The sequence below is a fragment of the Hippopotamus amphibius genome, chromosome 3 (genome assembly GCF_030028045.1).
Source record: "Hippopotamus amphibius kiboko isolate mHipAmp2 chromosome 3, mHipAmp2.hap2, whole genome shotgun sequence".
In the NCBI taxonomy this organism is placed as follows: Eukaryota; Metazoa; Chordata; class Mammalia; order Artiodactyla; family Hippopotamidae; genus Hippopotamus; species Hippopotamus amphibius.
The window spans coordinates 26,740,759-26,763,066 of record NC_080188.1 but is presented as its reverse complement, the minus strand read 5'-3'; the positions used below and the strand labels follow the sequence as shown (position 1 = coordinate 26,763,066).

Genomic DNA, 22,308 nt, shown 5'->3' with positions numbered 1-22,308 from the left:
TATCACTAAAAGCACATTTAGTGTAAGTATCAGCCAAATCTAAAAGTGTGGTACTGGATCCACATAGATGTGAAAGCTCCTGAAATGATTCTGACTTGAATCAAGGGATAATTAATTGTTATTAACACTATTTGGCACATCTATGTCCAGTCTCGTAGTATTGAAAACAAAGCTGCTCAGGATGCTCTGCTGGAGGATCTAGCAGGATCTTCTTTTCTTTTGTGGATAGGAGCACAGTTAATATCTGACACAGAATGTGGGAGTTTTCCTCGTCTGCATGTCATGTGAATGCTTGATTTGAATACCATTTTGATACATAAATGAATATATTTGAATATTTGCTTACGTGTTATAGAAACATGGCAGACATGGCATTTTGTTTTCTGTTTTTCCTCTAAGTTAGGCTTAAGACAGAAAACCTTAAACTTTGAAGACAATGAAACCAAGGCATAAAGAGAGTAAATGACTTGTCTCTGGCCCTGTAGCTCATCGTGATAGTGTGAGAAATAGGACTGGCTCTTTTTTCTCACTTAGTATTGATTCACTGGACAGCATTATCCTGTATATCTTTTTTTTTATGATTTTACATATCATTTTGAAAAATACTTTGATTTGCTAGTAAGGTATACCAAAAATATGTCTTTGAAAAATTTTGGCCATTTTCCTCGTAGATATACATACACTGATGTTATTCATATTTGGATGAGAATTGATATCTCTTTGCTCTATTTATGAAAATTCCCAGGACCAACCAACCTGGTTAAATTCTTTAGGTCATGCAACCAGAAAATAAGTTTTATTTAATTAAATACATTAAATACATTATATTGTTTTCTGTCCTTATTTTGATATTCATACAGATTTAGGTACTGAAAGGGAATTGATCATTTTCTGGGTAGTATGATTCTTCAAACTTTTAATAACATATTTTAAGACACGCATTTAAGTGTCTTTCAGGAAGGATGCTTTGTTTCATGACAATTCATACTTTTCTGTTGCTTGTTGGAATGTTTTTATATATATATATGTTTCCACCTAACATATTTGCAGTTCTTTCGCAGTACTTTAACTTTTTTTTTTTTGTCTTAAAGCTTTCATTTAAAATGCTCTGTTTTCTTTGAACCCTTACCTCCTGTTAACTATTTCTGGCACATTGTCCATTTTCATTAATGGGTGAGTCAATCTGCCAGGATAAAGGAGATAAGAGCCACTTAGCATGAATATTTGGAATATAGTTGTCTTGACCATTAACCCTTAACTTACATTAAGGCTCTATTCAGCAGAAATTTTCTGACTTGGTTCCTGCTTATTAAGTTTTAGATACTGTGGCTACGCTACGTAGTTGAGGTAAAGAGTTGAGCATTCAGGGAAGAACTATGCTAGTTATTGGTTGTGACAGTTATGATTTATTTGTTTCGTATATAGGAAAAATTGGTCCAAGATAAAGGGCTTACCTAAATTGATTTTGTTTTGAGATTCAAGTAATCTCTTGATTTCAAAAAACTCGGTGACACTTTTCAACTTATTAGACCTACTACTTCTTAAAATTGATTTTTATTAATATTTATTATAGGCTAGATTCTCCAGGTACAGTATCTCATTTAATTCTTACTATAACTGAGGCTGAAAGAAGATAAGTAACCCAAGTTTAGGGAGCCAAAAAGTGGTAGAGATAGGATTTGCATCTACATCCATCCAGTTCAATAACTTTTGCTGTTTCTGGTCTACCATGTAACCTTTTAACGTATGATAAGGAACTGTGCTGTACTGAATATTTTAAAAAATATTTTTGGCTGTAATTCTGGGATAGTAAAATTCTAGGGATAGCATTATTCCCCAGAGTCATAAGAATAAATATGCTGCATTTTCAAGCACTTTAAGATACTGCATAATTTTTTAAAGATTACCATATTAGGTTTTGAAGTTGGTGGACCATGGAAAATGGGCATTCGTCTGTAGGTCCATTAATCACAATCAGAGAACATCAGTTTATTCTCACTGAAAATGTTAAATCTGCTGTTTTTGTCCCAAAGATAATTTGGTAGTTTCCCATTCCCCTATCTTTCTGTCAGATAAGGTCATTATGTGAAAAATGATTTTAAAGTTTCTAAGGAATAATTGAGAGAAGGAGAGGAAGGAGTAAGAGTAGATGTCATGTAAAAATAGTTTAGATATTTTTTCTATAGTGTATGCTTATTTTCTTTTAAAAATTGAAACTTGTATGAAATCAAATGCAGTACTTTTAGTGAAAAATTAGATAGTTAAAAATATAACTATATTGTCTCAATTTGAGTGTTGTAGATGTATCCCACGATGCCCAAATTATCGAATTTTTTTTCTTCAGTATTTCTAGCCACTGTCTTGGAAATTTCAAATTTCTTCTAAATAGAGACCTTGGTGAAGAGCTGTCTTGTTTTGTGCTTATTTTCATCTAACATGCATGTGCTGCATCTCATGTTTATGTTTGCTGTCTCACATTGCTTTATTTAGATGCCATCTAACAACAGTATCAGAAAACAAATAGAAACACTCCAGGTGAGTTGTGTTGATGTTACAAAGTAAAATATTGCTTTATCCTCCTTTAAGTGTGGCTTTTTTCCCCCTTTACCCATTGCTGCATTGCATGTCCAAGGTATTTATTTAAACCTGCTTCTCATGTTGTAAAAGAAGAGCAGCACACAGCAGGAGCATTCCACCAAAGGTTTAGTATTAATGTCACCCCAAGAAGGTGAATTTAAGAGAGAGAAGTGATAGCAAATGTTGATTTTTAACCATAATCTTCAGTTTTAAAATATTCTGTTTAATTAACGTTAGCTGTTATAAATAATGCTTTTTAAAACATTTTCCAGAGAAATTCAGGAGACAGTAGCTCAGATTTTTTTTTTAAGCTCAGATTTTTAATATGATTTTGATGTAGCACTTTAAAATGTCAATCCTACTGGTTTGAGATTTAAACAAATCTTTTTTTTTTTTTTTTTGTTCACAGTAGGGAAAAAAGGAAGAAACATTAAAATGATTGCTGCCAAAGAGCATATTTGACATCAAAACTCAATTATATGTTAATATTACTGGATTTTATTAATGTAATCTGATTATTCAAATTAGACCAAAATTATAACTAGGGAATTATGTATCTTTGTTTAAGGATCAGATCAATTTAGGATGTTTTCATTATTCAGAGATGTATAGCAGCATTGCAGTGACTGGATAAACAATTATATGATTTTTATCACTTTTTATCATGTCTGGCATTGTTCATTATAAAATAGGTCTGCTTTGTAAAACATAGTAGTCCATCTTGGAAAGTATGAAAATCAAATTTTATTTCATGCCAGATACCTCAGCACATAAGATAATCCAAATACTTTATTAATCATTTATATGAGAATATTAACCATTTTTATGAGGAATTGGACTTATATTTGTATTATATAATTTATTATATGTTAATTTGTATTCATATTTTGAAAAGATAATTTAAAAATGTGAAGGTATTATTTGGAGTATACATAAAACTAATTGAACTCATATTTTGATTTCTGAGACCTTGCATTTTAAGTGATAGAAAAGAAAGTTATACTATAGAAAAGAAAGTACTACAGAAAGCTTGGTGGTTATATTAGTAACATACATTGTGTGTAACTTTGTACATTACTTTAGTTACATTAGTAACAAATTAATAGAAAACTACTTGGGGAGTATATTTGAAATTTGGAATCATGGGTTCCGCAGTAGAGAAAGAGACCGATTTTAAGACTCTGACCAGCTGAATAGTTATTTCATTCTGAATTTATATCAAATCTTCATATACATAGATGTGCAAAATTATATTTTCTAGTCTTCTTTTTTAAAACCATCTCCAGTGGTAACCTTTTTGCATTGTTTTTAATCTTCCGTAGTAGATGTCTATTACTCTATAGTCTAAGAAAACATAAAATAGAATGGCTAAATTACTTAGTATTTAAAAACTCCCTTTTGTCCATTGTTATAAAATAATTGTTTAACAGTAAGAAATCCCTCAAACCAAATTAAGTGCTAATTTATAGCACTAAATGTATCCTACCACTAATTAACAGACGGATAAAGAGTTTCTCCTAATAAAGGTGATTATTAGCTAATTTTCAAAATTTACAATTAAATCTCATTACACGACTCTTGTCATTTAAGAAGTACATTTTTATAATAGCTAGTGTGAAGAAAAGATTTGCTAATCAAATTGTGATTGAAATGGATACTTTTCTGATTTTGAAAATGTTCTAATTCCAAATAAAAAATTAAAGGTAAACACCTGACACTTACTGAACATTTAACATGTGCGGGGCAGCGTTCCAAGTGCTTTTCACATAATAACTCCCTTAATCTGTGAGGTAGGTACCGTGTTATCTCCATTTTAGAGATGAGGAAACTGTTTCACCAAATGATGTAACAATGTTCAAGGATGGGGTTTGGCCAGTCATTCCTAATTTCAGAGTCTATGCTCTTAACCCACCATTCCACATTCCTTCTTTCCAGTATAATCACTCAGTAATATTTTGCATTATTTCGTAAGTGCAAATATCTATAACAACATTTGGTGTTCTAAATTTTAACTGTGTATGAGCTGCAGTGAATTACAGCAAAGATGAGTAACCCTTTCATTATTATGTCAGTATTGTTGTGTGACCCATTTACCATCAAATAAGTTGAAGTGTGTATAATTTCAGAGTTCTTGGAGATACTTACATAATTCTAGTATTGTACTATTTTGTTTTGAGAATGTAAGGGATGACTCAATTTCCTTATTTATGGTTGCCTTTGAGCTCTCTGTATTTACCATATACCAAATATATACTTACATATTTAAACCTGTTTTAGATTGAATAGAAAAGGGAATAGAGAGGGCTTTTAGTTGTTGACAGAGAATATAATTGATCTTAAATTATTGCAAGTACTTTAATAAATAAGCTTATTTTTATTCTCTTTTGTTTCTAAACAGAATAAAGATCCTAAAATGTCTCGAGTTGCACTGGAATCTTTGTATAGATTGTTGTGGGTCTATGTAATTAGAATAAAATGTGAAAGCAACACTGTAACTCAAAGGTGAGTACCTTTGTTTTAAAGTATACTTAAAATAACATCTTGGTAAAAAATACCACACTGATGAATTCTAGTTAACATTATAAATACCTTGAGGAGAAATATGAATTATCTTGACATATTATGAAGGATGGGAAGGATATTTTGCTGATGTTTTGTTGATTTCATTCTCTCATTATGACTAAGTCTTTTTTCCCTATAGTCGTCTTATGAGCATAGTGTCAGCACTTTTCCCAAAAGGTTCACGTAGTGTGGTTCCTCGTGATACACCTCTCAATATATTTGTGAAGATTATTCAGTTCATTGCTCAGGTGAGTGCCTCACCTCATAATACATATATGCATGTAAATTGTAAGAGTAACGTAGAGTCATAGAATTTGTTACATATCCAAAAGCATGATAGCAAAACATTTATTAATATTGAATGGTGAAAAATGAAACTGTGCCTTAAAAAGTAAAAAATAAATGATGCTAATGATTTTTGTATGTGTGCAAAATAAGTTTAGATGATGGATCTACACACTTGGCAAAGGAAAGGAGGCCCACAGATGAAAGCACTTAATTTAGGAAGAGTCAAGAAAATGTCTCATAATCCTACTCTTTCTTAGTCCATTTACTAATTAGTTCCTAAGTATCATGAAAGATTTTGGAATATTGTTTTCATAACCTGCATTAATCCAGGTTCTCAGGTACAGACACTGGAATCCACTGTAGCTAGTTGAACCCAAAGATGTCCTTGAAGGAATATATTGGGTTGGCCAAAAAGTTCATTCAGGTTTTCCCATAACGTCTTACAAAAAACCCGAGTGAACTTTTTTGGCCAACCCAGTAGATCGCTCACAAAATCACTAATAGGACTGAAGAAACAGATTCTAGTCTACATGGAAAACCAGAGGAAACTACAGCATTGGGCTCCCAAGGAAGCTGCTGCCTCTGCCACAGTCGAAAATCTGCCAAATTAGGAAATCCGCCCAAGTGCTTCAGAATCATGCTTCTGCCACGATCCCCACCAGTGAAATAGATTCCTTTCTCCCTGTCCTCCCCCCCGCCTCCTCCTGTACCCCAGTTCCCAAGGACTCACATGAGTATATCACTTGGCTGGGTCTCAATCACATCCTGAAGCCTGTTGTTCAAAGGCATCCTGGGAAATATTTTAGCTTTCTGGCCTCTGCAGTAAAGGAAGGTTTATTTGAAGAGAATTAAATTGGGGGTTGAATGAGCAGATCCATGGCTCTGGTCACATTCTCTCTTGGGACATCAGCCCTGGAGAAGCAGAGGTAGGGTTACTTTCTCAATTTAGGAAGAACACTTTGGTTGCAGAATAGTCACTGAATTCTCTTTGAACTAAAACTATGGCAATGAAGATGACCCATAATGTTGTTATTTTTGACAATGAAGAAATAAGGACTATTTAAATAAAACTAACACATTTCTGTTTAGGGGAGCACAGAATGAATGATAATTAGATAAGTATAAATATGTCAATAAGATGAATGAAAGCAGATTGTGCTTTAGATCTGTTGTTCAGAAAACCTTTGCCATTTGGTTGCATCTCTTCCCCTAGGGTTATACCCACTCCCTTGGCTTAATCACCTCACACCAACACTCTTCCAGAACTACAGAGCTCCTCTCAAACATCAGTTACTCTTAGTTATCTTTTTTTTCCCTTGGAGATTACCTTCCTGGAGCCCTGTTCTTTCTGTCCCAGTATGAACTCCCTGCTCTCCAGGCCTGCCGCATTGCTGTCATCACGGGGCTTCCTTTCATCATTATTTTGGGAATTCCTTCACTTAGGTCTTGAATGTGAGTTTGGCAGATGAGTGTTTAAAAATTCTATCCTGCTGGTTTCGGTATTAAACTAATCATTTGACAATTAAGTCATATATCTGTAATCATATACTTTTAACATTAATTCATATGTATTTTTCTTTTGTCCAGTGAGATTTAGAAACTTCTTGTGGGCACAGACCTATATTATTGCTATTATTTGTATAATTCTTAACATGATACCTAACTTATACAAGCAAACCCTCGTTTTATTGCACTTTGCTTTATTGTGCTTCGTAGATATTGCCTTTTTTACAAATTGATGGTTTGTGGGAACCCTGTGTTGTTAGATGATGGTTAGCACTTTTTAGGCAATAAAGTATTTTTTAATTAAGGTTGTACATTGTTTTCTTAGACATAATGCTGTTGTACAGTTAATAGACTACAATATGTGTAAACATTACTTGTTATATGCACTGGGAAACCAGAAAATTTGTGTGACTTGTTTTATTGCGATTTTACTTTGTTGCCCCATCTGGAACAAAACCCACAGTATCTTCAAGGTATGCCCATAGCAGTAGAAAGTAATGAGGATTTATTGATTTTTTTTTTCTAGGAACGTTTGGATTTTGCAATGAAAGAAATAATATTTGATCTTCTCAGTGTTGGAAAATCTACCAAAACTTTCACCATTAATCCAGAGGTAAAAAACATTATAATGTAGTAATTTACCATCCTATACAATTAAAAAAAATTTTTTTTAATCACAACTTCTGTAATCAGAACTCTTAGGCTCAAATCCCTAGTTAAAGACAAATTAAGATAAATGTTATTTCCTACTTCTTTGGCCCTGTTATTCCCTAGTAAACTCCTACTCATACTTTAGATATTAAATTTTCATATTGTTTCAAAATATTTTTTGAAGTAATTGCTTATTGGAATTTAATGACACTGGGGAATGTAAAAAAGGCAAAATACGTGTTATATTTTCTCTTATTTCTTTTCAGTTACTGTGCTGGTCCTTCTCATAATCAAATCCTAAGAGAGATATATATATTTGTATAGTTAACAAATATGCTTGAAAGTTATTGAAGCTTTTTATTTGTAGGAGTTTTAAAATAGGTTAATAATTATTTCCAGATTTTTTTAAGTGAGCAGAAAAAATTGTGTACAGATGACATACTTAACATGGTTTTCAGCAACAAAAATCACGTAATGAAAGACGTTTTCTTGATCACCCATTTTCAAAAATCTTGTCTTCATTGAACAAGTTTATTTCTGAAATTGTTTTTCCTCACTGAAACTCTTATGCTAAGAGTATAAAAAATGTCAGTTATGTAGTTTTGTCGTTGTTGTTTTTCTACAAGCTTACTTTATTAGGGTTATCTTCAATCTGTATTTTCTTTTCAGCAATCCTTTTAAGCTTGTGAGAGCTAGTTTAGTTAAAGTCAGATGAAATCGTCTGTTAATCCACTTAGTCAAATGAAGCAAATCACAGTACACTGAAGCAATGAATAAGCAAGGGCACCTCTGTGAACCACAGTATATTGTGGAATTTTCCCTCTCCCTTCACGATGTCTTCTATGACTATGAAATGACCATCTGATATTAGATTAGTATCACCAGTATTATGTCATATGTAAAGAGGAGTAAATCTTAAAACCTTGATCTTATTTAGATAACAAAAAATATATAAATGAAAGTTTTACTTTCTCCCTGTATTCCGGTGAACCATCTTATGCAGCCACTGGGATGCATATACCCGTTTTAGAGACCACTGGTGTAGGTCATAAATAATGACAGCTTAGGCTGAGACAGTGTGGTTTGAGTAGAGGGAGGATCATTTACTGAGGAAAGGAAACACTGAGAAGATACTGAGTTTGGGGGGGGGAACGTGTATTAGGTTTGAACATGGCAAATCTGAGGCATCTTTCTGACATCCAAGTAGAGGTGTCAAATTGGTCTGAGGGTCCAAGTTCAGAGCAGAAGTAAGGCTTAAAATGAGCAGGCAATCTGATGTGGGTGGTAACTAAAGCCATGTAAATACATGAAATTACTTTGGGAGAGAATACATAACAATAGGAAAAGGCAGCCTAGGAACTTGCCTTGAAGCAGTCTAACATTTAATATCCAGATAAAGGAGGGTAAATTTGAAATACAGGCAGAGATGACACAGTCAGCAGTGGCACAGATGTATCCAAGGAAGGGCATGTTTCAGGGAAGAAGGAATATTTGACAGTGTCCCATGCTGCTGAAAAGTCAAACAGGACGCAGGGAAAATGCCCACTGTGTTGCGCAGTAAGGTCACTGATGAGTGAGAGGAAAATATTACAGGGAGGGCTCTTTCCATGCAAGATAGCTGAGTGCAGTTAACAGGAGTCAGATATATTCGGTTAAAAGGGAAGCGTTGAAGATGCAAGAAAGGGAAGGGATAATTGATAGTGTAATTTCCTGATAATGCAAGAGCAGATGGGATTCTAATACCTAGGAATACCAGCACCCTTTAACTGTAACAGGAGCAACGTGGGGAAAGAATAGGTGCAGATATAGATATAAGTGGATCAGTGTGTTTTGTAGTGTCAGATTGCGGAAGGATGATGGTTTTTTTTCTGACTGTGAAGGGGGTGAGAAATCATCTGCTTAGAGAGGGAAGCGTACAGTATCAGGGTAGGAGAGTTGAGGAGGGGATGGAAGAGGTTTGCAATAAGCTAGAAAACAGGAGAACCAATTGACCTCAGAAGCGAACGGGTGGCACTTGGGAATTTGATATTAAAGCAAACTCCAGTGCCTGGGCTAGTTAAAAAAAAAAAAAGTCGGACAGAAAGGTTTGTGCTTCTTCTGTCCTCTTTCCTCCCATCCCCCAGTGTTACTTGATGAGATGTCTTTAGCGTGAAAAAAAAGAACTTTTTGACACCCTCACTTGTTTATTTTGAAACTTTTTTTCTCTGAAGAGAATGAACATAGGCCTCAGAGTCTTCCTTGTCATAGCGGACAGTTTGCAGCAGAAAGATGGTGAGCCGCCAATGCCAACCACAGGAGTTATTCTACCCTCAGGAAACACTCTGCGTGTCAAGAAAATTTTTCTGAATAAAACCTTGACGGATGAAGAGGCAAAAGTCATAGGTTAGTGTTAACTGGAATAAATAAATAATACAGTTGAATAGTCTTTTGTGAACGTTTACAATCAAATCTAAAATGTGTATATTCGCCTATGTAAATGTATACATGTATATATTTGCCTATGAATGTATATATTTGCCTGGTTATTCCAGTGTACACAGTGATTCAAAAATGAATACATTTTTTATAATATCCATAAGTTTTTATGTTAAAAGTCTTCTGGGACTTCCCTGGTGGTGCAGTGGTTAAGAATCCGCCTGCCAGTGCAGGGGACACGGGTTTGATCCCAGGTCTGTGAAGATCCCACATGCCGCGGAGCAGCTAAGCCCGTGTGCCACAACTATTGAAGCCTATGTGCCTAGAGCCTGTGCTGTGCTCTGCAACAAGAGAAGCTACCACAGTGAGAAGCCTGCACACCACAACTGAAAAGTAGCCCCCACTCACCGCAACTAGAGAAAACCTGCACGCGACAACAAAGACCCATCGCAGCCAATAAATGAATAAATAAATAAATAAATTTTTTAAAAAAGCCTTCTGGTTAAATATTTTCTTTAATAATACTGTTCACTGCATTTTGTCCTTCCTTCAAATTTATTTCAGTTATGTGCATAATTTTTGCATATTTTCTCCAATATACTGAAACTAATTATCAGGGAGAAGAGTATGTTAAAGTCAGAACTCCTTCGTTTGTAACAAAAATAAGCTAATGTCATTTAAAGGTTGATAGGCTTTTATTTTTTTATAGAAAATAACTATTCTTTATCTAATTTTTGACATTTTATAACTGTGAGGTTTTTTCTCCCCCCCCCCCCCCCCAGGAATGTCAGTTTACTATCCTCAAGTGAGAAAAGCATTAGACAGCATTCTCAGACATTTGGACAAAGAAGTTGGGAGACCAATGTGTATGACGAGTGTGCAGATGTCTAATAAGGAACCTGAAGATATGATTACGTATGTAGTCGATTCTTTCTCTTCATTGCTATTTCAGTTTTCATAAGTATGGAGGGTTGATTCTTGCTTGTTTCCTTCCTTTCTCTCCTGGGGTTCGCCCCTGTTGCCATCTGCTGCAGTTTTTAATACAGCGATTCCTCCCACAGGCTCAGTTTTACTCTTTAAAGTGCTGTCAAACCAGTACAGACAGCAGAAGTCATTCTGGATCCATCCAGTTTGTTCTCAGTGATGAGGCCTTATACTTACTCTGTGAGTGAGAGGTGTGTGTGGACATGGTTGGTTTATTAAGTAAAACAAATGCTTTTATTTCCAGAGCCTTGTTCAGCAAAGAAAGAAAACCTGAAAATCTCCTGGGAACTGAGGGTACAGAGGGGAATGATGTATGAGTAGCTTTTTTGTGTTAGAACTGTACCTCATCTCGCCCCCCACCCCACCTCCAAGCACTGCTTGTCAACCCTTGTTTTTTCCCCTTATTACTAGGGACTTCCTCCTCAGGACGATGTATTTTATGGAAACACCTTCTTTTACTTGCTAGGAAGTATCTACATATTCTTTGTAAGAGGACTCTTTTTAAGATGTTAATATCTGCATCGTAGGTCTTAGATTACCAAATTGGATATTGGATCTCTCAGTTAACGCATAGTTACTATATACTAGCAAATGCTAATATCTCTGAGAGTTTCTTTAATGTGTTTTTTTTTTTTTCCTGTATGACTCCCTCTGGGAAATCTTCAACCTTTTAGTCACACTTTCCTCGTTTCCGCCCCTAAGTTTGCCCTCACTGAATTCCTCTGGCTGCGTATGTAGGATCTTCGACAACAGCAGTGTCAGCATTCCTTGGTCAGCTAGTTCCTCTGTAATGCCCATTAACATTTGAGTCGTATTGGGTTGGCCAAAAAGTTCGTTCGGGTTTTTTCCATAAGATGTTGCAGAAAAACCCAAACGAATTTTTCGGCCAACCCAATATTTCACTTCCAGTATTCACTTTTCCTTTCTTTGCTGTACTTTAATCTTTATTGGCCAATTTCCTCTTTTGATTATCCATTTTTGTCAGATGTCACCTGACTTTACCACTGGAGACAAGGAATCAGCACAGCTACATACTTTTGCCATGTATGTGTGAACCAAATAATCACGAGACTTTGAAAAACTTGATGTGATTAAATCACTGGTTATGATACACATCTGTTATTTATGTACTGATTTGTTGACTGAAGAGCTAATTGGGAAGCTTGGCTGTACAATTACTTATAGTTAATGGTAACAGAAAATTGAACCACACTGTTGGGGACTGGTGTTGTTTAAATTGTGGTAACTGAAATTCATGCATGTTGGAACCAAGCTGAGAAAACTGACTATATATAAAATCACTAAAAGTAAGTAGTAGGTCCATTGCCATGATAATGGATACTGAGCCCAAAACTTTTTTTTTTTCCATTTTATTTATTTATTTTTTTTGAGGTACACCAAGTTCAAGCATCTGTATTTATACACATATCCCCGTATTCCCTCCCTCCCTCGACTCCCCCCCACCCTCCCCGTCCCAGTCCTCTAAGGCATCATCCATCCTCGAGTTGAACTCCCTTTGTCATACAGCAACTTCCCACTCGCTGTCTATTTTACAGTTGGTAGTATATATATGTCTGTGCTACTCTCTCACTTTGTCTCAGCTTCACCTTCACCCCCCGCCCCCCCAAACCTCGAGTTCTCCAGTCCATTCTCTGCATCTGTGTCCTTGTTCTTGTCTTGTCACTGAGTTCATCAGTACCATTTTTAGATTCTGTATATATAAGTTAGCATACAATATTTGTCTTTCTCTTTCTGACTTACTTCACTCTGTATGACAGACTCTAGGTCTATCCACCTCATTACATATAGCTCCATCTCATTCCTTTTTATAGCTGAGTAATATTCCATTGTATATATATGCCACATCTTCTCTATCCATTCATTTGTTGATGGGCATTTAGGTTGCTTCCATGTCCTGGCTATTGTAAATAGTGCTGCAATAAACATTATGGTACATGTTTCTTTTGGGATTATGGTTTTCTCTGGAGCCCAAAACTCTTAAAACATCCAAATTATTTTCTATGTAAGAATTATTTTATTGGGCCAGTTAAAGAATAATTTGGGTAAAATAAATTAATAGCTTCCCCTTAAAATGTAGACCAAAATAGAAACCAGTATATAAAAGGTTAGATATTTAAAATAAATAAAATCATTGGATAACTAGGGGGAAATACAGAAGAGTTAAATTGTATCAAGCCTGTGGAGGAACCAAGGTTTTCTAAACTTCACATATTTTATTACATAAAAATTTTAAATATGTTTATGTGTGTGTGTGTGTGTGTGTGTGTGTGTGTATGTTTGTATTCTGAAGTAAAATAAAAAGGTAAGAAAAAACAACTCCAGCAGTGCTATGTGAGAATGTCTGTTTTCTGAAACCCTTGTTAGTATATGGTATTAAATGAAAGAAAAAATTTTGTTAATTTTATAGGCCCCCAGATAACTAATATTTGGTTATTCAGTGGCAATATTATTTATTACTTTAATAATTAAATATTATCAAAGGTTAAATATTATATGTTTAATTTTATTTGAAACAATTATAATGTAAATAATTTCCTTAAATAATACTTAACTATTTAAACATAATAGTTGTTATACGTGTTTTCTAATTACTGAAAACCTTTTTTTGCTTGCTACCTGTGTTTTTTTCCTAAATTATCTACATATGCTTTTCTGCATTTATAAACTTTAATTATTTACTAGATTTGTATATATTCTTTTTATATTAAATACCATAAAGGTTTGGAGATGGGTTCATATTTTCTGTAATAATTTTTTCAAATGTACTTTCATTGTCTGGTGTATGTAAAATTCTTCTTCTTAAGTCCTCTTGTGATCTGTTTTTCAGGGGGGAACGAAAACCCAAAATTGATTTGTTTAGGACTTGTATTGCTGCTATCCCAAGGTTGATTCCTGATGGTATGAGCAGAACTGACCTCATTGAATTGTTAGCAAGGTAAATGAGAATTACTATTTGTGAAGTTACCTTTGATCTCTTTAAACCTCTTTAAATTTCTAATGCACCTCTGCTGCTATCACTACTACTAAAAGTAGTGATAAAGACATTTTTAATCCTTTATTTGATAAGTTTCTAAACTCCCATTTTGTCTTTTAGTTTCGCACATTTTCCTTACTCATTTTTTAACTGTTAAAGTTCTTCTGGATTCCCTACAAGTCCTGTTTTTAAATTCCTTGCCTTTCCATCTAGTACTGTTTCTTGGGATTTATGTAACACGGAATCTCTTAACCTGTGGGCATTATCAATGTGTGATGGCACCCACGAAGCAATTAGTTATTGTGTTAACTCCTGTAGTCATTTCTTTAGCACCTAGGTGGTGACTAGGTCTCATTTTCATTTTTTCCTCTTATTGCAGAGCCCATAGTGTTCAAGTTTTTATCTCTTTCCTTTACTGGGCTCTATAAAATGAGTAACTAGCATGACATCCAAACTTAAATACCAGCTCCCAAAAGTACTTCTGAGTTGAAGTGATGGCCTTTTGAAAAACTGCTTTGTTGATATAGTTGGGGATTCTCTTTGGATAAGGGGTCAGAAAACTTCTTTATTAAGGGGCCAGATAGTAAATATTTTAAGATTTGCAAGTCATGTGGTCTCTGTCACAGCTACTCATCTCTGCCATTGTCGTGTAGAAGTGGCCACCTGTGAAGGCACCTGGCTGGATTTGGCCCTTGAGCCATAGTTTGCTGGCCCCAGCCTAAATGGAAAGCCAAGTGCAAAGACTATCATAGGGCAGTGATACTTGACCATATTGAAAGATGTTTACTGCTTGCTGGGCACTTATCACTGAGTCTTAAGTTAAATTCGCAGTGAATAAATAGTTCACAGACCACTCCAGCAACCTTTTCTACCTCCTTGAAAACACCTAGCGTGTCACACACCTGCGCACTACCTATCCTCACTGGTTTCACGTTGCGCTCAGAGACTGAATGGTATTGGTCTCTCAGGATCATGCGGAGAAGAAAGGGGTTCCTCTGAAACGTTGCACCGTGAGATAAATTCATCCCTTCCTACTCTGTCTCTTTAACTCTTGCTGTAAATTAGATTGCAGTGTTACAAAGTTCCTGTCAGCATTCAGGAGGGAAAATAAGTTTCATTATTTATAATGCTGTTCCTTGGGAAAGCAGTAAACAACTCTCATTCAGTTCTGCCCTTGCTCCTCCCACCTCAGTTTAGCTCACCTCCATCTTTGTGGATGGCAGTCCACATCCCCCACCGAAATGCAGCTACATCTGCCTGGGGCGGGGAGGGAGGAGGAGCCTAGGAAAGGAGCCGCCATCTGGATGATGGCTGACCATTTGCTCTGCTGTTTATAATACTTTTGCTTCTTTTTCCTGTGATATTCACCTACCAATTTATTTTGGCAGAAAGAAAGATTCTAGGGTCTGCTTACTTTGTCCCCAGCTCCTATCATTTGGAGTTGTGATGTCTAAATCTTATTTACTTAGAAATAAAGCAGGCAAACAAACAAAGCAAAGATACATTGTAAATTTGCAGACCCCCTCTGCTGTCTCTAGGGAAGGTTAATTAGTTCTCCTGCCTTAAATTAGTCAGGCACCATTTTCTTCATGGCTGTATCTGAAGTCACACAAATAGGTGTAAATTTATGGATTCAAGAAGTGTTGAAATGACATTTAAAGCCAGCAGCACAGTCAGTCACTCTCCTTTCTCACAGAATCTCCTTTGGTGCCACTGTCAGAGAGAACACTGGGCTAAAGACCCTTGATCTGACCCTGTGTGATAGTTCCGATGTGCTGCTGTAACAGCCACCGCTTCCTGGCTCACTCCGAGGTCTATGTAGCTGTAATACATTTTCTTCTCAGTCTCATTGTCAGTTGAAGGTTGGCTTAGTGAAGATCAGAACTGAGTTCAGCAGGGTGAAGACTGTGATATCTCCTCTCACCTAAATCACACGGCTTTCCTCTGTCATTGAGGATAACTCCATCTTCCCAGCTGCCCCAACATGTAACTGTGGCATATTTTTTAATATTACCTACTTTTTTTAATTCATTCAGTCTGTTTCTAACTCTGATGCATGCGTCTTGATGGTCAATGATGAAAATAATCTTCTATAGCCCCAAACAGAAACTCTTATTATATAGCATTATATATTGGTAGCTTTACTGCTGCAGCCATCTTTTAGGATTTCCCTATTTATCATTCTCTTCTTTAAGTTCCATCAAAATCCTTTAACTAATATTATATTCGTGTTCTCATATTGTATTGATGTCTTTAAAAGGTAATTATAAAAACCTCTCCTATAATTTATTTAGACTTAAACTCTCTTGAAGACCGTATGTGTTAGTTTGGGGTTTTTTCTCCATTTTCTTACTAAGCAAACCCAATATATGAAGTTACTCCTATATTTCTTCTCATTCTCGCTTTCAAGAATTATTTCTGTTAAATTGATTCCATTCTGACTTGTTGTATTTCTTTCTTCACAATCAGCCAGCTTATGTTTAACTGTAACCTCAGCAGCATGAAAGGAGTGATGGAGCTGAATTCTGTACTTTCCAGTAAAAGACTAAATAAACATGAGCCAATGCTGCAGTAGTACATGATTGGACATAAGTTTTGATTGATTATAGGATAACATACGGCATTTTAAGGATTAAAGAATTTTTTAGATGTAATTCCAATTTGTCAATGTGTTTTCTAAAGTACATTTGAATTATGATCAAACTTATTATTCTGAATTATAGTAAAAGTACCAACTAATATTAATAGATCAACATGTGAATTTAAATAAGTGAATGTAGATTAGCTTAAGGATGAATATAGCCCAAAAAGTGAATGTTGGTTCCTATCTTCATGCTTCTTGTGAACCAATTGAGAGGATGTATATTTTTTAGTTCTTAGTTTTAAGTTTTAGATGGTAAAACTCTTCCGAAGGTTTTTGAGGTTTGCTAATGGAATTTTGTTCTTGGTAGGCTCACAGTTCATATGGATGAAGAACTACGTGCTCTGGCTTTCAATACTCTGCAGGCACTAATGCTTGATTTTCCAGATTGGCGGGAGGATGTTCTTTCAGGATTTGTTAATTTTATCGTTCGTGAAGTGACTGACGTCCACCCCACACTTCTTGATAATGCCGTAAAGATGCTGGTACAATTAATAAATCAGTGGAAACAAGCAATCCAAATGCATAACAAAAACCAGGACTCACAGGTACCAAACTCTTTCATAGTGTTCCTTTGCATGTGGTCAGTGGTAAATGACCAGCGATGATGTTAAAGCACATTGACTTTCTCAGAAACTAAGTTTTATTAGTTTCACTTCCTTTCAAAGTGTTTGTAATCTCTCAAGTGGAACTTTCCTATAGTTTATATATTAAATATATAGCGTGTGTGTATCTAACCTTTCCACCCTTCTTCCTTTGGTAGTAATTATTTTTAAATGAACATAGAAAGTAGAGGTAATTCTAGCCACAGTTAGGTTGTTTCCAATATATTTAAAGCTGATATAATAAAAAATTTTGATAGCCTTTCAGTTGAGTTGCCTGATTGTTTTATCAAAGGCACCCCCTTTCACATATACAGTAGGTGTGCTGTGTGTAACTGTAACAGGTGCTCAAATTATTGATTTGTGATAATGTATAAGTCATAGAACCTTAGAATATTAGAGCTGGATCATCTAAGCCAACCCAGCTTCTCAGCCTTTAAGGAGCCTACAAATCACCAGGGTCCTGAGAATCTCTCTTTTTGACAGGCTCCTAGGTGATGCCACGGTGCTGGTCCACACTTTGAGTACGAAGGGTATACCATCCAGCCCCCTCCTTTTCTATATAGGAACATTAGACCAGTAGTGATTTTAAGTGTCAGCTCTAAGGCTTTTCCAAAGTAGCCAGAGAATGACAGAACTTAGGTACAGAATTCGTGTTTAGACTGCCAGTTAAATGCTTTTTTCACTCTATGACGGTGACATTTTTATAAATTCAATGTTACTTAAATTTCTTGAGCTGAGGCAGACTTGCAGCCATCTTTTTTATGATTTGCTTTACTCTTTACTAATTGTTTTACTAGAATGTGTGTACATACATATGTATTTTTTTAACTTCTGTTTATTTTTCAAGCATGGTGTAGTTAATGGAGCATCTCATCCCACTCCTCTGGAAAGGAGCCCGTATTCCAGTGTATTCCATGTGGTCGAAGGGTTTGCACTTGTCACTCTCTGTAGCAGTCGACCTGCCACTAGGAGACTAGCTGTCAGTGTCCTTAGAGAAATACGGGCTTTGTTTGCACTTTTGGAAATACCTAAGGTAAGACTTAGATATCTTGTTCAGCTATCTAATGAAAGTTCTTAAAAACTATCCTTTTGTCCATCCTTATTCCATTTCTGTTTTTACCATGCAGGTATAATTTACTTTATAACAAGATCTTTTTGACAGGGTCTAAGCTCACCTGCCTGCCCTCAATTCCATTTGTAACAAATAGGGCTAAAGTGAATTTTTAATGTTTACCTAGGTTTGATGGCTTTTCTTAAACATTTCTAAACTTTTTTAGACATATGATGTCTTTTTTATAGGGTGATGACGAATTAGCCATAGATGTGATGGACAGGCTGAGCCCATCCATTCTTGAGAGCTTCATCCATCTCACTGGGGCTGATCAGGTGACTATAATGATTTTTTGTTATTCAGTCATGTTTTGGAATGTAAGACATACATGCATGCATACATACATACATGAATTTCTTTTACAAATGTCATGCATTAGAAAGTATTTTTGAAAATGGTGAAATGCTTTAAAAATAAAAACTCCTTTTAAAAAAGTGGCACACACACACAAAGTGGCACTAGTTATGCTATGGTTAGTATTCTTCCCCACAGAAATAAAAATGTTTTATCTTTTTAAAATTCTGATCTTTCCAATCTAAGAAGTTTCTCTTCAATCTGAAGTTGCTATTGACTACCGTTTGCTGTTTATTATGGTATATAATATTCTTGACCTATATATGCTGGTTAAAAGCCTGTGGGGAAAAAAAAGAGAAAAACGGGGGAAAAAAAAGGCTATGGAAAAAAATTTTGTTGAAATTCAAAGCAAAAAATCGCACTCTGCACCTTCAGTAAGTGTATTTGTTTGCTTTACCACATAAATTTAAGTGCATGGAGTAAATATATAGTATTTTATGCCTGAGTCATATGTAATTTAACTCATTAAAATGAAGAAAAAAACTTTGTCAACACATACATTACTAAGAAAGCTTATGGCAGCTTTCTTGGTTTGGGGGGAAAAAGATCATATATCAAGATTTCAAAACTGATGTAAGAATAACTATCACATTTTACTACTTGAAATTATTTTCTTCCTGTTTTGGAATCCCTGGACAAAAGGTTTCTGTGCTTCCACTTAACACTTGGCTGTCACATCTCACGAGTCATATGTAACCAAGAGAAGAGAGAATAACATTGTATAAACCTAAGAGATGGTTATAAATCTGTACAATTTAAAGCATTCTGTTTTAGATTATTTGGCCAGCAAGAAGAGAAACGGATGACTCTCTCTAATGCCTAAAGCAGTGCCTTGCTCGGAGTGGGTACTTTATAAATATCTGTTGAATGATCGAGTGAATTGGGCCTCTGTTCAGTTTAAGACTCCGTTTTTTGTTGTTGTTTTGTTGTCACTCTTGTTTGAATCATAGATAATTTGCCCTGAAGGTCAGTCTTTATCTCTTCAGTATAAGAGCTGTGAACGTTATTGATTGAGCAAATATTCAAGAATATGTACCTCTGGAGAGAAGCCCATTTCCCCGTCTGTTCTACTTACGCATATATAGGGTGCATCAGCATGAAAGTTAATGGTTCATTTTTGAGTTTTCTAGCAGCTTCAGTATGCCTGTGAAAGTTGCATATTCATACATGAATTACATAAGTAGTAGTTCTTAACTTTTTTGGTTTATAGATCTTTTTGAGACTAATACAAACTATGGAATCTCTCTCCAGAAAATTACATGTACACACGTGCATAAAATAGCTTATATGCAGTTTCAGGAATTCTCTGCTCGTATGACCCCTGTTTAAGAATCTCTGTTCTAGAAACTAGCAATAGGCCACTTATAGTTGAAAGCAATTTATATGGCAAAACTTTGGAAGCTGTTGAAATATACAATAATCAGTGTTTGTTTGTTTGTTTTTCTCTGCGTAGACTACTTTGCTGTATTGCCCTAGCTCAATAGATTTACAGACATTAGCAGAATGGAACTCCTCTCCTATTAGCCACCAGTTTGATGTGATTAGTCCTTCACACATATGGATATTTGCACATGTGACCCAAGGCCAAGACCCATGGATTATAAGCCTCTCCAGTTTTTTAAAGCAAGAAAACCTTCCAAAACACTGCCCTACAGCTGTGAGCTATGCTTGGATGTTTGCATACACAAGACTTCAGTTGTTATCCCCACAAGTTGATATAAAGTAAGTTATTTTCCTAGTGCAAATTTTTAAATGTATAGACTGTCAGCCTTCATAAGGTTTGCGTTTGTAAAGTTCTGCAGATTGGAAATCCCATAAATGACGTGCCATGATGTACTGGTATGTGAAGGAGGGAGATGAAAGTTGTAAAGGATCCAGTCTCATAATCCTTTCATTCTTTTCATATAACTTGGTCTTCCCAAATTGTAATTGTTCATTTACTTAATAACACACTGCTTGGTATGTAGGTTGTGTCCAATGAATGAAAGAATTAATGAGAAAAAGCATCTGAAGATGAATATGGATGTGGATATTGATAAGTTTGTAGATAAAGGATGAGAAGTGAAGGGGAAACTAAGTTCAGTGACCTTACTTCTCCTGACAGCATTGTAAAGAAGGCTGTCTGCTGATAGGGATTCGTGATAATGACATTGATTGTGGTTCTGAGGATAATGGTAAAAAGTTATTTAGAGTAACTGGTGATGTGATGGAGAGTTGACCAAGGCTTTCTAACTTCAGGTTAGTCTTGCTTTTAAATTTAGAAGAGAATTTGTTTGAGTTTGAGTTCCTGATTTCACCTTATCCAATATGCCATTGATCAGATTGCATGGAATGAGTCCTCTTATCATATAACTTGACCATGTAAGCTAAACACCTGGATAAACTTAACACTTTGGGCTCACATTAAAGGCTGAACAAACCTGAGTCCTCCAGGCTATACTTTCTCCCTTATTTTCTATCCATGCCGTCCATGTGCTCTATGTTGGAACCAAAATAAACCTCTCAGAGTTCACTGAATGTGCTTTGCAGTGTCTATTCCATGAGGTTTTGTTCACATGAACCTAGAATACCTTTTGTTTTCTTTATCCTCTGCTTGCCCGTATTGGACACATTGCAAAATTCCACCTTATTTTTAAAGCCTTCTCTTATATCTCCAGCCCAGAGTAATTAGTCCTTCTTTTGGATTTGAAAATACACACACACACATATTTTGGGTTTTTTACTGTTTATATATATACATGCATGTTAATTATATATCGCTATAGATTCTCAGGTATTGTGTATTGGATGCTGTTTTTTTAATGACAGTTGACACTTATCACCTTGCGTAACATTTATGAACGTATCTAATCTTCTTTAATTACCATATTTTAAATTATAAGCCCCTCTCCTACCACCATTCCCTATATCCCCTATATTTTGCTCTATTTTTCTTCAAACTTAGCACCATCAGTCATTGTTTTATTTATTTCTGTATTATATATCTCCCCTAGCACGCATAATGGCAGTGATTTTTTTTAGCAGGTTTCTGTTTTTGTTTTTTTATTGTTGTCACAGTGCTGTGAACATTTTTTAAGATACTAAGAATCAATGTCATGGTATGTATTATTTACCTTAATAGATTATAAAGGTGAGAACTAAAACTTAGCATTTTTCCTGTCTTTGTTTTGCACTCAGTCCTTAATCCCAACAGAATTTTTGGTATTTCGAAAGATCTATGGAATTGTTCCACAATATTTTATTGGTCTAATCTCTTGAGACAGAAATTTGATAGAAAACTTAAAAATGTAGATATTCTTTGACTTTGCAATTCCATTTTCAGGAGTTTACCGGAGAAAATAATTAAACATTTGTTACAATTAAACATATATTCAAATGTATAGTATGTATTTTAAGGAAAAATTACTATTAGCTAAAATATCCAACAGTGAAAGTGTGGCTGTATAAATCACTATAATCTCTATGATATAACATATGGTCATCAAAAATGATGTGATGGAAGTATATTAATTTATATGGAAGATGTTTACATATATATGTTAAGTATAAAAAGCAGGTACAAAACAAATTAAACAATATTATTCAATTTTTATAAGTTAAAAGAAATATATTTATGCCT

The 22,308-nt window shown here is 35.1% G+C and overlaps 1 protein-coding gene across 10 annotated transcripts in view; it reads left to right on the top strand.

Annotated features, from left to right (window-relative positions):
- Nucleotides 1–22,308, top strand: part of FRYL (FRY like transcription coactivator) — a 242,165-nt gene that overhangs the window by 141,397 nt on the left and 78,460 nt on the right. For 7 of the 10 annotated variants that reach the window (XR_009052491.1, XM_057725525.1, XM_057725530.1 and 4 more), the window contains 11 exons: nt 2,491–2,535; nt 4,976–5,079; nt 5,279–5,387; nt 7,460–7,546; nt 9,795–9,966; nt 10,782–10,914; nt 13,832–13,939; nt 16,930–17,167; nt 18,072–18,257; nt 18,524–18,610; nt 20,143–20,411. Coding sequence is in view for 9 of the 10 variants with exons in the window: in XM_057725525.1 (XP_057581508.1) it covers nt 2,491–2,535; nt 4,976–5,079; nt 5,279–5,387; nt 7,460–7,546; nt 9,795–9,966; nt 10,782–10,914; nt 13,832–13,939; nt 16,930–17,167; nt 18,072–18,257; nt 18,524–18,610; nt 20,143–20,411 (1,538 nt within the window). In the remaining variant the exon portion in view is untranslated. The remainder of the gene's footprint in view (nt 1–2,490; nt 2,536–4,975; nt 5,080–5,278; nt 5,388–7,459; nt 7,547–9,794; nt 9,967–10,781; nt 10,915–13,831; nt 13,940–16,929; nt 17,168–18,071; nt 18,258–18,523; nt 18,611–20,142; nt 20,412–22,308) is intronic. The other 3 variants (XM_057725531.1, XM_057725528.1, XM_057725527.1) reach the window with 1 other exon arrangement.